The 16,967-nt window shown below is 58.6% G+C and overlaps 1 protein-coding gene across 2 annotated transcripts in view; it reads right to left on the bottom strand.

The window, feature by feature from the left end:
* The window catches only part of LMF1 (lipase maturation factor 1), an 86,878-nt gene that overhangs the window by 31,223 nt on the left and 38,688 nt on the right, over positions 1 to 16,967 (bottom strand). The window contains exon 4 of one of the 2 annotated variants that reach the window (XM_027043680.2): positions 7,316 to 7,464. The exons of the other annotated variant lie outside the window; for it this stretch is intronic. Coding sequence (XP_026899481.1) covers positions 7,316 to 7,464 — 149 coding nt within the window. The remainder of the gene's footprint in view (positions 1 to 7,315; positions 7,465 to 16,967) is intronic. 2 annotated transcript variants of the gene reach the window in all.

Consider the following 16,967-nt stretch of genomic DNA (forward strand, 5'->3'; position numbering starts at 1 on the left):
AAAAATTAAAGGCGCGCTAACAAAACGAGAGCCAAGAGAAGCAGCCGCATCCCAGCAGTGAAATCTAACGGTCATCAGACCGACTCCTGATCCCCGTGGCCCGGTGTGCACACGCTCCTCCTCGTGGGCCAGCGACCACACCGCTCACGTCACGGCAGGTTCTCATGGAGGAGGGGCCGCAAAGAGTTTCCGCCTGCCTGCGCACCCAGGCCTCCCGCACGCGCAGGGAGGCCGGGGGGGGGGGTGGGGGGGGAGGGAGGTACGCGAAGGAGATGCTTTCGGTTGTCCGGTCGTCCAGGCCGAGGCCAAGCGCGTGCCTCCCCCTGGTGCCGTCCAGCGCGAAGAGTCCCCGGCGGCAGGGATCCTGCCTCGGCTCCCAGAACTCGGGGCACCCGAGACCTCGGCCTTCGGCCCGGCGTAGGCCGTCCGGCCAGCCCAGGACCGATCAGGGACAGCTGTGGCGCCAAGGCCTGTGGAGCAGCCACCGTGTGGTCCGACTTGGGGAGCGGAAGCTCCAGGAGCAAAGGGCTCAGGCTTCGGTGACAGGCAGCGTCTCCAGGACGACCCCGGCCGGCGCCGACTCAGCCACAGACACACGTACCTGTGTCTGTCTTTACAGAAGTGGAGATTTGAGAACAAGGCGAAAACTTTTTCAAAGCCTGATGAAAGGCAGCCTATTAAACACTGACTCAGACACCCACGCCGTTTGCCGTTTTCTGCAGATGCAAAGCCTCTCCCCACTGATGTGTTTGGAATCTGTGCCTTTAAAGCTGAAGACGGAGTTGAAACCTGGGAGAAGGGCTCCTGACTCTTCCAGAGAAGCACCGGCTGGGCCCGTGCCACTCCAGCGGGAGGGTACACCCGCGCCTCTGCCCCAAGGGAGGGAGTCCGATGGGGTGGTCGCGCCACGTGGCCGCCCGCCGTCCCCGCAGCTGGCGCGGGGAGCCTGGCCAGGAGGCTGCGTCGCGTGGCTCTAGCTCAGGCCGCAGATCCGGCCAGGCGGACCATCTTTCCAGGGCTCGCGGGCACGTGGTCTTCTCTGCTGCGCGACGGAGAAGCCCCGGGAAAACCTGCCAGCTGCCGGTCTCCAGCCCTGCCCACAGAGATAGCTGTCTGTGCGACACAGGGGCCGATCGGCCACCTCCCTGGAGGCCCCCGGCGGCTTGCCTCGTCGGGTTTAAAAAAATGATTTACATCCAGGCCCGAAGCGTGTGGCCAAGGAGCTTTGTGCACGGGCACGCCTGGGTGCCTCCCCCGCCAGCACGGGGGACCCTTCCCCGGCCCCCCACGTTCCAGTATGCCCCCCCCCCCCAGTCAGTCCCCACCCCGGATCCTGGCCACACGCTGGCCCCACCGGTTCCAGAAGCCCCCGCACAAGGAGCCTGACGCGCCATCTGCGAGGTCACCGGGTCTGCTGAGTGTCGGGACTCGCGCCCCTGTTGTGCCGGGTGCCTTCCATTCCGGGGACTTAGCTCGGTTGGTCCCCATCTTCTTGCCGATGGACCGTGTGTGGTTGGTCTCCAGCTCCTGGTGCCGGGGGAGGGTTTTGGGGAGTGCATTCCCAGGCATCCTGAGGACAGAAGCACGACGGGGTGGAGTAGGTTAACTTCGTAGGTAACTGCGTCGCGGCTTCCGTGAACTGCGCACCATTTCTCACGACCGCAGGAGAGCACCACAGGCCAGTCCCTCTCTGGTTCACTCCCCTGCCGTGAAGGGCCGGTGCCGTGTCCTCCCCAGGCCCTCCCGCAGCCGCATTTAGACTGAGGAAGTAATTAAGTGTCCGTGGGGCCATGGGGACAGGGTCCTGAGCATACTGGACGAGTGCACCCATCAGAGACACTGGGGCTGCTGTCCCCCCGCACCCCTGTGAGGACACAGGAAGAGTCCTCACCGGGGATGGGAGGCGCTGGGACACCGCCGGCCTCATGCCGGGAGGAAGATAGCACCGCTCAAGCCACTCGGTCTGCGGTGATTGGTGCGGCCCGAGCCAGGACACTCGCTGCAGTGTGGTCCTGCCCTCTGTGGGTTCAGCAGGTCCTGTGGGCGCACACGCCATCCCGTTGCGCGTGGACTGGCAGGCATTTCCCTAACGGCTGGGAAAGCTGGGCAGTTTTCAAGTGTTTGCAGGGGTATCTGCTAAAGCTCCCCCCTTTCACGCCGATCGTCGTGACCGCTGGGTTTCTTGCGTCCTTTACGGGCCCAGACACGGGCTCCCCGTGCGGGGCAGAGGAATTGTGGGTGCCGTCTATTGCTCGTGTCTGTCGGGAAGAGAAGATTCTGATTCAAAAACATCCCGTTACCTTCAAGAAGTGTCGTGATTTCCACTTTCACGTTTGGAACCCGCCTCGAACGAATTCCCGCGCGCAGTGGCGGGCTGGGGCTCACGGCCTCTGTGGGTAACGAGACGCCCGAGTGCTGCACGTCAGAGAAGCACCTTGTCTTTCTTGGTGGCACTGACTCGGTCAGTTGTCCAAAGCGTGTGTCACGGTGATTTTGGTGTGGGGCTATTTCTGGATTCGCCGACCCTCCTAAGGGTTTGGCTGTCTGTCCTTGTTGCCCCCACTGCCCGTCTCACCAACTGTGACTCCTGGGAAACCCTGGAACAAGGGTGTGCCTCTTATGTGAGATTTTCTGGCTATTCTAGGTCCTTGGCGTTTCCAAACAAATCTAAGAATCGGTTCATCAACTTCTAGAAAGAAAATCCTTCTAGAATTACATTTGGGTTGCACGGCATCTATAAATCGATCTGGGGGGAGCTGGACAGTTGAGCAGTGTTGAGGCTTCTGACTCACACAAGTGTGTCTGTCTCTTTAAGCCTTTCTCATTTCTCTCAGCAACGATGGTAGCTTTCAGAGAACAGTGTTAGACTTCTGTTAAAATTTCCCGAGTATTTTATGGTTTTGGAGGTTATTAATGACATATTTTACATTTTCTTTTTCTTTTCTTTTTTTCGGGGGGGGGGGAGGCGGGTAAAAAACAAACCACTGTATTTATTTAATGTATTCATAAAGGCTCAACCAGAGACTTCATTTAAAAAACAGAAACGAACCAAAAATGACACCACAGCTTAAGATACAGAGTCCTAGACAAAAACGAAGGAAAGGGCAGACGATCTAAGGAGAAGATAAAAAGAGAACACAAGGAGAGAGGCTACACAGTCCGGGTTCTTGGCGAGAGACCCGCTTTGAGCAGGTTTCTTGCAGACACGTCTTTAAAAAAAATTTTTTTTAATGTTTGTTTGCTTTTGGGAGACCGAGACAGAGTGGGGGAGGGACACAGAGAGAGGGACACACAGAATCCGAAGCAGGCTCCAGGCCCTGATCCGTCAGCACGGAGCCCGACGCGGGGCTCAAACTCACAGACTGTGAGATCAGGACCTGAGCCGGAGTCGGACGCTCAACCGATGACCCACCCGGGCGCCCCTCTTGCAGGTACTTCTTAAAGGCTGTGAGGTTTCTCCAGGCTATTCGCACACGGCGTGTGTGCTCAAAGGGCTATGGGTGCTGGATTCTCCTAGCAGGGTCTGGATGGACAGCAGGGTGGCCCTGATGTCACACACACAGACCACACGTCCTTGACGGTGTCCAGGCAGATGTCACCCTGGGTGTCCACGTCTGGGTAGCGGCGGACCGTGAGGAACGCCCCGCGCGGGCGAGTCGTAGGCACTGGGGGGCTCTGGGGAGAGCTCGTACCTCAGGTGTTCACACTCTGTGCCCGCCGCTCCGGGGATGATCCCCACGCATGTGAAAAGGTTGATTCGGGGAAGGTAGAAGTTCCTTTGTCACCAGACCTTGTGGGGGTCACTGGCTCCTGCTGTGGCATCTTGCCCGCAGGGCTCCAGGCGACACCCCCACTGGGTCCGGCTCCTTCGCGGGTGGCTGGGTAGTGGTTCTGTGGGACCCCCCGGGGCGCCGCGGGCGGGGAGACAGGAGCTCGGACGGCACGACAGTGACGACCCCACAAATTCACTCCCTGTTGGCTTCTGCTGGCCTGATCCGTGTGCCCTGAGCGTGAATCCCACACCTGGCTAACTGCACACGCTGGTCCTGAGGACCTTGTGAGCCCTCCACCGCGAAGACGGGTGCCTTCACTTCCTTCCTTCCCGCGTTCAGGGCTTTTGTTGCTTTTCCTTGCTTTTCTGCACGAGCTACAATCTTCAGTACGACACCAGGTAGACGGGATAAGTGGGCGCCCGGCACGCGCTCCGCCTCGGCAGACACGCGTGGTCTCCTCAGGTGAGCGCGGCATCGGGTGGGTTCCTCACATACCGGGCGGAGGACACCTATTCTCAGGGCGCCAGAAGATGCGTCGGCTGTGAACGAGTGTTTAATTCTAATGCTTCTCCTCCGTCAGTTAAGAATTTGGTGAATTGCATCGGTTCATTTACGTCCACTCTATATCCCGCGGAAAGCCCGTCTATCATGCGGCTCAGGCGCTGCTGGGTTCATTTGCTAATAATTCGAGAGTTTCCCGGTGCCCTTGAACAGACAGCTGTGTAATTTCCTTTTCTTGAAACGTCCTCGTCCTCACTGACCTCACAAAAATAAGCCCAGAAGGGGTTCCTCTGTGTCGTGGATGCGTGTGGACAGGATTCACTTCCTTCCCTAAATGTTTTACAGACTGATCAGTAAAGTCTCTTCTGGGCCTGGAGTTTTCTCAGTGGAAGATGCTTCTTATTTGGTTTGATGATCTCAATTTATACAACTATTCGGACCGGGCACCGGGGCGGCCGCGTCAGTTAAGTGTCTGTCGGTTGGGATTAGATGGGAGCCATGTGCCTCTGCAGGTCGGCGGGGGCGCTGTGTCCTTCTCGGGGCTCCTTCTGTGCCCAGGTCCTCCTCTCTGTACCTCGCCCCTCGAATTCTAGCAGGATGCGGGCCGAGGGAACTCTGGGCCTCCCTCGGCCCGCCCCTGCCCCCTCGTAGACGGCCAGGCACCCGCCACGTGTCCCGCTGGCCCCCCACCCCCGCTGTCTGCTGTCCAGCAAGGGTCACCTGCCAGGCCCACTTTCCAGCTGTTCACAGGCAGAGCCTGCTCCACGGTGGGAAGGCCACGCTGACCCGCCTCGGGGGCCCGGGAGGCCCGGGGGCCGTGTGTGCAGGGGGGGTCACTGCCCAGCGCGCCGGGACAGCAGCAGACGGCGGCCGGGTGGCTTCTCTGTCCGCGGCGCTGGTCGTGAGCAGGCGCAGGTCAGGCCGGGGCTGCACCTGCAGGCAGCTCAGTCCTCCACAGGCCCGTGCGGCCCTCTCCCCGCGTAAGCGACAGGCGCTGTCCTTTCCCGGGCCTGCTCCCCGCTGCCGCTCTCCAGCCGAGGAGGAGGAGCGGCACCCAACACAGACGCAATCGAGTAATTACCCCTTTTAGTGCACCTGATGAGTTTTCACCCAGCTGGTGCGAACAGTCAATCAAAATGCCACGAGAGGCGCCTGAGCGCTGTCAGGCTCCGTGGGCGCCGCTCCGCCACCCGGCGCCCCTCCCCCGCCGCTCTCCTGCCTCGGGAGCCTGCGGTCCCGGGCCGGTCCCCGGTGAGGGACCAGAACAGCAAACACCTTGGATTTTCAAAAGTAGTTGAAGAAAAACTCCAAACTGAAGTCCCAGACGGGCACGGAACCACGCCCGCTAATCACAGCAAATAGCTTCCATGTGTCAGGAAAAGGAGCCGCGAACGTCAGTCCCGCCGTCTGACCGCCGGACGAGGAGTCTTTGTGGCGGGGTCTGGCCACGCGCTCGCCCCGCACGCCAGCTCCCGGGACCTGCAGCGACGCGCACCGCCCGGGGTCGCGAGCCCTGCGGGCCACGTCGGGGCCACACGCGGGCCCCTAAGGCTCCCCTCGCTGGCAGCCTGGGTGCTGCTCACCAACCACGTCCACCTCCCACACGGCGGCTGCTTCTGGTGCCCCGCCCCCACCCGCCACACAGCCCCAGATGCAGCAGTAACCAGACCGCGGACGGTCGTCACACGGGGATGAGGGGCTCGAATGCCCATGAGGGCATCTGAAGCGTGGGAGCGCGGGCTTCCGGCAGGAAGAAAGGACCTGGGGCAGCCTGTCCTGCTCGGGGACCTCCGACTCCCAGTTAAAGGCTGGCACCACTCAGGATTTGAGGCGACAGGGCACGAAGACGGGCTCCCACAGGCCAGACGGGTAATGGGGACGAAGGGCATCGAATTAACGCCAGCCACGGAGGGGCAGACCGGTGCCAGGAGGGGGGAGGACATCTGACGACGACGCGGCAGCCACGGAACTCTATGAGACCCGGCCACAAAACACTCACCGATTACACAGGGACGGAAAGCAGCCCCACAGAGATCTGGCAGGGCCTGCCCAAGTCAGGGATGGGACACACAGATGCTGTCCCAGGTTGAGAGTGACAAGGGCCTCCTGCCAGGGGCGCAGGGCACGCCAGACGGCCGGTGCCAGGGCGCGGGGGACAGGAGACGGCGGGCCGTCTGGACTGAGGGGGACGCGGGCAGAGCCACCGCTGTGTGCGACAGAAGCGTGCTCTCTGTGAGCTCGTGCGCGCCCGCACCTGCGAAACCTCAAAGCAGACAGGTGGCTCAGCACACCTGAGGGCCGGGGCTCCCGACGTAAAGGAAGTCAGTGCTCCGGCATAAGCAGTAAGATCTTATCGGCGGAGAGTGAGAAGCCCAAGAGAGCGGACACTAGTCAGGCCGAAAGGAACCAAGTCCCTCCTGACTGGAAGGTTCGGATGATGTTCCCGAGACACCTGAGGGGGACGGGAGGGGGAGTGGAAGCAGACGCGCACCTGCACGGGCCCCGTGGGAGTCTGCGGCCGGGGAACCCTGGTCGCCAGGGCCCAGGAGGGCGCGAGCCAGGAGGACACCAGGTGGGCAGCACATGGGCCACGGCATCGACGGGCCACGCCGGAGCGAGGCGGCCACCAACACGCCTGGCTTTTGGGAGATGCTTCCCGGGGCCAACAAGCCAGGTGCCCACGGGAAGGACTCTGCACGGCTTCTCTGGGGTGACAGTCACAGGGGACTGTGTGTCCTTGACCCGCTGCCACCCTTCCTGATTTAAACCACGTAAAACATTTCAGACCTTCCAGAAATCCCCAGGAGGGACTCTGCCCGTGAGTCTCCCTGTGGAGCGGGGCTCAGAGTCGAGATAGGCCCCACAGGAAGTGCTTGTGCACAGGACTGGGGGCCGGGGGCACTCCTAGGACTCAGAAACAGGCCCCCGAACACGGAAAGCAGCAGAAGGGGCCCTGCGGGCACAGCCCAGCCAGCAGGCAGCGAGGCGTGGCTCCTTTGCGGCACGCTTCCTGAAGCCTAGGCACTGAAGGTTCCGCTTACCGCTCCAAGCATGATTCTGAAAATCAGCCACCGAAAGCCCCACAGAACGATCTGGGAAGGGGGGGTCCCTGTGGGCAGTCGAGACAAAGTCCAAAGAGGGCACAGGAAGATTCCCAGGAATCCTGTTTCCAGAAGCTGGGACTCCCATCCTGGAACGACAGTAAGGACACAAAAGGCCACGTTAACAACAGCCAGACATTTTCCAAACTCAGCTTAACTTCAATGATGCTTCAACCAGGACAGGTGGTGTGGCCCAGGGACCCGTCTCACCCCCAGGCCGGGGCACATGTCAGAGAGGGCAGTGGGATGGCCACAGCACCCCAAGTCAGGCTCTCTGCAGGGCACTGCACAGACCTGACACGGGCCCCACACTGAGCACACACCGCCTGTGGGTTTGTGGAAGCCTTTTCAACTCAGTAGTTTTGAACACGGAAGCAGAGCTTTGTGGGTTCTTCCCTGAGAGCACCTCACCAGGACAGAGTGTACGAGGCCAGATGGCCTGACCCGGACATGAGGGCCCCAGTCTGCCCCAGATGAGCGGGGAGGCCTGGGGGAGACGCGGGTACAGGCGACAGGGGCTCTAAATGAAACGGCCTCCTGTCAGCCCTGTAAGGGCTTGGCCTGGGGCAGCCAGCAACTCCACCGTAGGCTGTGACAGCAATAGCTGGGACCCAGCTGACCAGGGCGGTGAGCAGCGTGGGCACAGTGGGGGCGGGTGTTCCGTGTGCCCGTGGACACTGAGTTGGCCTGTCGTGGAAACGTGAGACCTTGACAGCTTCCCGGCTGCTGTCACTCGGCCTTTCAAAAGAGGCTACGTGGCATTCTGCATATTGCACATGCTTCTTAAAAAAAAGTTTAATTTACCTCGAGAGAGAGAGGGAACGCATGTGTGCACAAGCAGGGGAGGAGCAGAGAGAGGGAAAGAATCCCAAGTGGGCTCTGTGCTGTCAGCACGGAGCCCAACAGAGGCTTGAACCCATGAACACCGAGATGACCTGAGCCCAAGTCAAGAGTCAGCAGACACTTAACCCACTGATCCCCCAGGCGCCCCTACACACATTCTTTTTCATCTCATTTTGATGAATCTGTGAAACTTTATGCACACGAAAAATACTCTGGACAAGGGTCCATGTACTATGGTTCCATTCACAGAAGGTTCTGGAAGGAGCAAAACTGATACAGGGGAAAACACCTGGGGGGTGACACCCCCTCAGGGTGTGAGTCAGAGGCACCTGAAGGTCTATGTATTTCATTGTAAATTTCTTTCTAAAACAAAACCACTGCAAAGAGACAACCCTAAGTGAGTCCTGAACCCGAGATTTTAGGGCCACACGGATGGCTCGATGCCTACAACTTACTCTGAGATGCACTGGAGGTGGAGACGGGGGACATGATGATGCCCACGAACGGCCTGCTCAGTCTCGGTGGCAGGTGTGTGGGTTCTCACTGTGCCCATCGGACACTCGTCTGTGGTTTGACGTTTTTCATAATAAGGTGGGGGGGGGACCCATTTGCTCTCGTATGTTCAGTGCATTTCTGAAGCCCCGGTTCCAGGTCAGTTTGGTCTTAGGACAGGGTCTGCTTGCTGTGAGGCAGTGCCCAGCACCGAGGCTGGCGGGCAAACCGGCCCGTGCCCAGAGGGGCGGCGAGTCCCGCCCTATACTGGCCAGCGTGGCATCCGTGGGCTGTCCTGGCTGAGCCATGTGCACCTGTGCTGGGGACACTGGGGGCACCAGAGCACACCCTGCACCACCCAGAGAAAAGTCCAGATGCAGAAAGAGGCCTAGGATGCCGGGGAGGGGTGCCCACAGGAGGGGGGAAGCGAGGTGAGCTGCGGCCAGGCCCCCACTAGTCACGGGCAAGATGGTCCTACAAGGTGCTCTGGCGAGGCCGGGAAGGGGCATTGGTACCACCCGTGTGCGGGGGACTTAGCGTGTGGGATAGCCACGGGGGCTCAGCCTGGCTCCCCAGCACCCGCCTGCACGTGCCCAGAGCTGAGAACCCTGACTTCTCCCGGGAGAAGGGGGAAACATGCAGGAAGCGTTTGCACTCAGTCTGTCTTAGGAAATTCCAGACGTGGACTGACCGTGTATCTCGACTCAAGGTGCTCTTCCCCTTCACGGTGATGGAGGCCCTTTGCTTTACAGTTTACTTCAAACCCCCATTCTTGTCTCGACCAGAAAAAACCAGACGTCGTTCCTTTTATGACAATCGCTCTAGTTTTATTGTGAGAGAACAGTCCTTGAATTTGGACTCCTCCTCTTGGGGTGTCACTTCATGACCCAAGCGTGCCGTGGAACCTGGAAGTGGCTGACCGCTGCCGTGCGCTCATCGACGGGCCCCTCTGCTTTCTGACAAAGTACCTGTCGTCCTGCCACTGGGCCGACCCCTCCCCCTGTGTGGCGAGAAAGTGTAGGAGGCGGGAGGCCCGTGCCGCTGCGCAGCAGCACGAGCGGGCAGGTGGGTCCAGGGCGTTCTGGGCAGAGCCAGGCAAGCCCCGGAGGCTGCAAGGTGGAGTGTCCACCCCGAACACCGCAGGCACGGGGACGTCTGCCAGCACTCACCGGAAAGGCCTCATAGCCTGTGACGCTCACGTGGGTGCACGGCGTTCCCCAGAGTGCCAGGCCCGCCTTCTCTAATTGCCACCTCACTTTGCACAGATGTGATGAGCGGAATTTTAATATGCAGCTTGAATGACACCAATCAAAGTGATGTGCAAATGGCAGGGCCCAGAGACCCACCTAAGTGCCGCCAAGCAGGCGATGGGGTGGGCAAGGGGCGCCCTGCCGCCTTAGGGACTCACGTGTACTGGCAGAAGGTCACCTGCCCTCCTGCCTCCTTGCGAACCTACTGGAACCTTCCCTACCTTGCCCGGGTGCTCAGGGGGAGCAGAGCCGCCTATGCCCCCCCACCTCCGCTCCCCCGATCTGGCTGGAGCTGCCACCTCCCCGGCCGCCGGCCCTCGGGCCATCAGCGCTTGCGACACCGCCGGGGAGGAAAGGGTGGCCCACAGACCCACCTGCTGCTGCTTCCCTCGCCTGGATCTCATCGGGTGGAGCAGCTGCGCCACACACATCCGCACAAAGGCACCATTGTTCTCGGGCGGCGTGGCGGGAAGGCGGCCCCGGAAAACAAATGCCCAGGGGTGCAGCCGGACGGCTTCCCGCAGCCCCGAGGTCGCGATGAGGACGGCCAGGGCGCCACGGGGGCACCACCACAGGCCGGGCGGCAGGGCGCTGGGGCGACCCAGACACAACCGGCGGGTCCCACCGGGGGCCCGACCTCAGTGACGAGTCCCACTCGAGAGGGCGCCTGTGCCTTTCCAACCTGCGCTCACACGTATCCTCTTGCAGAGGGGATGGGGCACTCTGGCCCCTTCACTGGTGTGCGAGTGCCACGTGAGCACTGCAGCTCCACAGGGTCCCCCGGAAGGCTCCGCCCCGATGGATGCTCCTCGGGGATGATGCCCACGTGCTGCCCCTGCCTGTAGCTTTGGGGCAGGGGTCACAAACGCCCACTAGGGAGCCACGAAGCATGAGGCCCATGCAGCTACCTGTTTCTGGAACCTTGACTTCTGTGGCTCCTGGCGTGTTTCCAGTAACGCTGACAAGTGCTGAACAGGCCGCGTTTGGGAAGCTTCCTGCGAAACCGGAGGGAAGGCCCCCAGCTGTGAGAGACGAGGGGTCGGTGCTCGGGACCGGACACTTGGACGGTGACCACCCCAGCAGCTGTCGGGTAGCGGGGCGGCTCCCAAGCTCTGTTTGCCCTTCTGAGGAGGAGACAGGCAGTGGGGGTGGGGCAGGCTGCTCTCACGGAGGTGTCGATGGGACACGTCCACGTCCTCCGGGTCCCTAGGCAGCCACAGCCCTGTGCCCTGCAGTCTGCGGACAGCCTGTGTGGTCGGAGAGGGGATGCTCTCTTGGCCGGCGCTCCTGAACCAGCATCTAAAACTGCACGGTGTGTGACGTGTGGCCTGTGTCTGCCAGGGCAGCCGCAGGTGACTTCCGAGGAAAGACCCCATAAAACACGCTGAATTTGGGCCCTCCGTGTATTCCGACAAGAGAAGGGCACGGGGCCCGGATCTCCTGACCTCACCTGTCAGTGGTGGGGGTCCCTTGCCCCTCTGGCTGAGCTCGGGGCACCTGCTCACTAAATCCAACCTTCCCTGTGGACCTAGGGACATGAGGAGAGTGAAGATGCTCTTCTGTTCAAGATCCAGAAAATTCAGCACTGAGGGCCGGACCCGTGCCTGGCGCCTTCAGGAGAACCACGCGGGACAGGGGCAGAGGCCTGGCTGCTCCGCGGCGACCCCTTCGCCTGGGACGGGAAGCAGACCCGCCTGGCGAGCGAGGCGCGCACGACGCCTGCTCGAAGTCACCCAGAGTCCAGGTCCACCCGGCACAAATTAAGCCACTTGTGACCTGGGAGAAAAACACAACCTAAACCAAGGCTTCAGAGGCGGGAGGCGTGCAGACGGCCACTCCAGAGAGGCAATACCAACCGAGGTCTCGTTACCTTCCCCAAAACTATTACAGTTACTTAGAAAGAATAATGAAGCGTGGCACCTATGGATCCTTCAAGAGTGACAGCCACCGTCCGCATGAGAAGCAGGAAACCCATTAGCTTCGGGTTAAAAACAGGGAAAAAGGAGAAAGACGCCTCCCTCCAGACGGGCTGTCATTCGAGAGGAGCGGCCCCACCCTCGGCACCTGCAGAGTGCTCGGAGCCCTGGAAAGTCACTTTCTTCGCCTTCCCAGGTTCCATCTCAGGAAGGGAAGTTACGAAGCAGCACGCCAGAGTGTGCTCTGCGCAGTCACCGATGGGGCCCAAGGGGGCTGCTGGCTACGGAAACTCCAGGGGCCCTTGTGTCGTTGAGGGTGGGAGCGTCCCACAGGCACGGCTCTGGGGTGACCCTGCCCCTCGCAGGTACCAACCGGCACCTTCTGTCCCCCTGCAGGCACTGTCGCCATGGCAACCAGCTGCAGCCAGGAGGCATCACACGTGTGCCTGCAGGGAAGGGCATGGAGAGGGGCCTGGCCTAGGCGACCCCTTTCAGCCACAAGGATGGCTTGTATAGCCACTCTTGCCCCAAGGAGACAGACTAGGGCTGAGCGGTACTGATTCCAGCCCCACCCCAGAGATGGGCCACACTCCTGCCCCCACCCCCCACCCCGGTCTGCTCCGGATCTGCCCCAGAATCCTCCGGAACCACCCTGAGCGGGGCAAACGTGACACGTGGGGGGCCGCCGACCTTGCTGTTGGACAGCCCGCAAGGGGAGACCCGGCCTCTGAAAGAAGCGAGCCTCACGCTTCAGATGCGGGATTTAAGTCCAATCAGATTGTAAACAGGAGTGAGTTTTCTGGCACGTAGATAGGTTTGAAAGAGCTGGTTAAAGGTTTCAGGCTTCAAATAAACTCACTTTAAAACTGCACGCTCCCAATTATGAATCATTTAGAAAATTGCGAATCTTGTGTTCGTAAGGCTGTCCTTGGGCACTGCAGGGAGCAGGAAGTGACCTGTGTGACCCACACCCACACCGCGACCCTCCCCCTCTGTCCACCGGTGCAGAGTAATGCTCGGTTACCATGGCAACCAGACTTCCTAGCCCCAGGTGTCCCCCGTTGCTCACGACCGTGCAGGTGTCACCAGCTAGCCCAAGAGCAAAATTCAGAGCAATGACCTTCGCTGGCTTTACTGGTTTTGGATAAATATGAAAATGCTTCCTGTCAACGGAAATTAGATCTAGCAACAGAGATTTCTTAGGATTAATGTATTCCAAATATTTAACATACATCAGGCTGAAGGGCACGATGTGCTACCGTGTCTCTGCCTTTTGTTTGCCGGGCATGAAAATTAGCCAGGAGCTTGTCTTGGAGTGGGCTGCCGCAATCCCGAAGACGTTGCCTGGTGTCCAGGTCACCCTGGACCTGCCCTGCAGGCTTGCACCGCTTGGGCTCACGGTGCGGCGGGGGGCGGGGGGGGGGGGGGACCCTGGTCTCCGACAACACCGGGAGGCAGGTCTGCTGGGAGGCTCTGCGCGGCGCGGGCCTCGTTCCAGCGCTGCGGCTGAGCACTGTGCCCGCGGAAGTGGGGTCACCCTCTCCCCACACGGTCCTGAAGAATGACCTGCTTTTCTAGATCTTCCACACACTCCTCTAACACTTTCTGCTGTCCTCGATGCTGCTAAGAGGCACACCCTTGTCACCTGAAGGAGGGCGGGGCCTGGCCAACGGGAGGGGCCCGCGTGTCCAGTTATCTCACCCCGTGAGGCGCGGCCCGCCCCACACACCTGCTCTGGGCAGCACGTACGTTTGGCGGGACAGGAAGTGGACAGGCGGGCAGCGGTCACGGAACCAGGACCCCGGGGGGCGCTGTCAGCAGCCGGTACTGCCCGGACCTTGTGCACAAAGAAGCCTGGGGTGGTGGCTTGGTGATGGGAAGGGGCAGTGATATCCTCAGGCACCACGTCTGTGATGCCATCAGGAGAAGTCTCCAGAAGGGCTTTCTTTTAGGTCAGTGCGCAGTGAGTGAGGACTAGGTTTCCGTTAAGTCCGCTGACGTGAGCCATCAGGAAGACCCCACACGAGCGGCCCGCGGGGAGAGGGTACAGCTAACCGGCACGCCACTGACCGCCTCGCCTCCCCTCCCCTCCCCTCCACCCTGGGCTTTCCTCCCCGGCTGGAGGCCCAGGCCCGCCTCAGGTCCCCGCCGCCGCCAGCGCCCCCTTCTCCGGCCCGTCGGCCAGCTCTCTGCTTGGAGGCCACCCTTCTCAGGGAGGGCCTTCCCTGGACGTAACGTTTACAGTCAGGCCTCAGCCCATCCCTGCACGGCCCGCCCAACACACACGGTGCCACGGACCGCGCGTCTCCCCGGGCTGCCCTGCTCCGCAGAGACCAGGCGAAGGGTGTTCAAGCCGGTAAAGGAAGACCTGCCCACGAGGCACGTACAGATGGGGCCACTCGGCAGAGAAACAAAGCTGGGCAAGAAAGAACCAAGCGAGTTCGAGAGCTGAAAAAGAAAGCGTCTCAAATTACAGTTTTACCAGATGAACCTAAGAGCCGTCGAGAGGACAGGACCAAGTGAAAACAGTTCGACTGAAGTTATGCAGGCCGCAGAGCAGACTCTGTAAAGCCTGGAGAACAAAAGAGCACGGAGAACACACATCGTCAGAAGGCCCTACATATACACACGGGTGGAATCCTAGGAGAAGACGAAAGAGACAGGTAGGAAAAAATGGAGAAGGTAGTGGCAAAAATTATCCAAACTTGGTAAAAGACACAAGTTACAGATTGAAGAACCTCAGGGAATCATAAGACAGGATCCAAAAAACGTGCACAGAGGCGCAACGCGACCTAACTGCTGTAAACCAAAGGCAGGACCCCAGCAGAGGACAGTGAGACATTACAACGTGTGGAGAAGGGACAGGGTGAATGGCAGCAACTCGTCAGGAGCGACGGAGGTGAGGAGACACCGAACCAGATGTGGACTCTTGCGCCTCCCAGACTCTCCGTTCTGAGATTAGAACCAGGAATCCACAAGCTGTGCCAACAGCGAGGCACCCAAATCATTTGCGCAGAGAAGATGCTGAGAGAAAGACCTAGAGAGGAAGTGGAGCAACCCCAGCACACGTGTGAAGGGAAAAACCACCAGCCTCTGTCAGCAGCACGGATAAGGCTTGTCTGTCTAAGCAGCACTAGACAGAAAGTTCTTCGCCGTCATAGCCCGTGCTTAAAAAGACTACAAGCCGTTTTCCTTTGGACATAAATCAGAGCGGTAAGGCTGTGACCTCAGAGCCTTCTGTTAGTAGCAAAGAAATGGAAAACACCAGACATCATTATAAAAACCCCGCAGCCTATGAGAAAGCAGAACTTTCCCTGGTATTAACCACATAAAACCTGCTTCATTTGGGGCATTGCAATTTCATCTTCTCAGACAGGTGAGTCCTCCAGCTGTCCTTCACACAGTTAACTCTGGCCCTTCACCACAGGCCCCTGAGACCAAGGGTCCCTGAGTGTGGAAGGACGGGACACAGCTGTCTGCAGAGAGGTGTCAGCTGAGTAGGACTTCTAGAAAGTTAGCTGAGAAGCCAGGCAAGAAGCAAACCTTCCCTCCTTGTGGGGAGCATTGTGCAAACGGTCCTGGAAGTTTTTTCTTTTTAATGTTTATTTAGAGAGAGAGAGCGGGAGGAGAGGAGGGGCAGAGACAGAATCCCAAGCGGGATCCATGCTGCCAATGCAGAGCCCAGCGCGGGGCTCAGTCCCGCAAACCGTGAGATCATGACCTGAGCCCAAACCAAGAGCCAGGCGCTTAAGCAGCTGAGCCACCCGGGCGTCCCTCCTGGAAATTCTTACAGACTCAGTCTGAGATAGAGCGCTACCTTTGCATAAACGGTAGTGATGCTCATTTTCTGTATCTTCATGGGAATTTGGATTACACAGGGGTATAGGTCTGTCAGACTCTCAAAATGTGCGCTTAAGATCTTCGCATCTCATTGTGTGGGAGTTCTTTGTCGAGGGAAACAACCCGAACAGCTCAAAGAGCCGTCCTGCTGGCGTGTTTAAAACTCTCACATGTCCCTCTATAATGTTTGATTCTCCACAAAGCGTTTAAGTATTTTTCAAAAGACTCATTCCCATATTCACTCTAAGCGTGGCTTCTAGGACAAACGGCAGTTTAAAACACTACAGTTCACAGTTTAACTAGAGCTCAGTTAATGACCTGACGCTCAAGTGTACCCATGTGGCGTTAACTCTGAAACGCATCAAAATATATGATGGGTTGGTGGACGGACGGAGAGGTGAGTAGATTAGCTAAATCACAGAAAGAAAAAAATCAAGTAAGATACAACCTGTAGAAGTTAGATGGTCCGTGTATGGGTTTTTACTATATAATCCTTTATTTTTATTTTTTTGGTATGCTGGAAATTTTTCATAGTGATGTGATTTGATTTTTCTAAACATGGCAGCTATTTATTTTTATTTTTATTTTATTTTTTATTTATTTTTAAAGTTTATTTACTTAGAGAGAGATAGAGCACACGCACGGACGGGAAGAAGCAGAGAGCGAATCCCAAGCAGGTTCTGCACTGTCAGCATGGAGCCTGATGTGGGGCTCGGTCGCATGAACTAGGAGACCATGACCTGGGCCGAAGTCAAGAATTGGATGCTTGCCAGACTGAGGTGCCCCCATAATGACACGATTTTAAGAGTCCTAATCACACTTATCCTTAGCCACTGTGAAAATAATAAAAAGTTCTAAGACCTAAAGTAGAAAAAAATATGATCTCCTACATGGAAAGTTTAAAAAAAAATACAGAAAATGAGTTCAAGTATCAAACGGCATCAGCAGCACTGCAAATGGCATTAAAAGGACTCCTGTGGCTGCTCAGGGACCAAGTGATTGTCACAAAAGCTGAAGAGGGAAAGGAACACATGTTTATCTTGAGTTTTTCAGAGGCACGAGATTTAGAGCAACCAAACCGTTGATGAAGGAAAGTTACTCTTAGAAAAATCAACCAACCAACTGAGCAAAACTCTGATAAAAGCAGAGTGACGGAACTTGAGCATAGAGCACACCCTCCGGGGGTGCAGGGTGGCTCAGTCGGCTCAGGTCATGATCTCGTGGTTCAAGAGTTCGGGCCCTGCATCGGGC

Source organism: Acinonyx jubatus, chromosome E3 (genome assembly GCF_027475565.1).
Source record: "Acinonyx jubatus isolate Ajub_Pintada_27869175 chromosome E3, VMU_Ajub_asm_v1.0, whole genome shotgun sequence".
Taxonomy (NCBI): Eukaryota; Metazoa; Chordata; class Mammalia; order Carnivora; family Felidae; genus Acinonyx; species Acinonyx jubatus.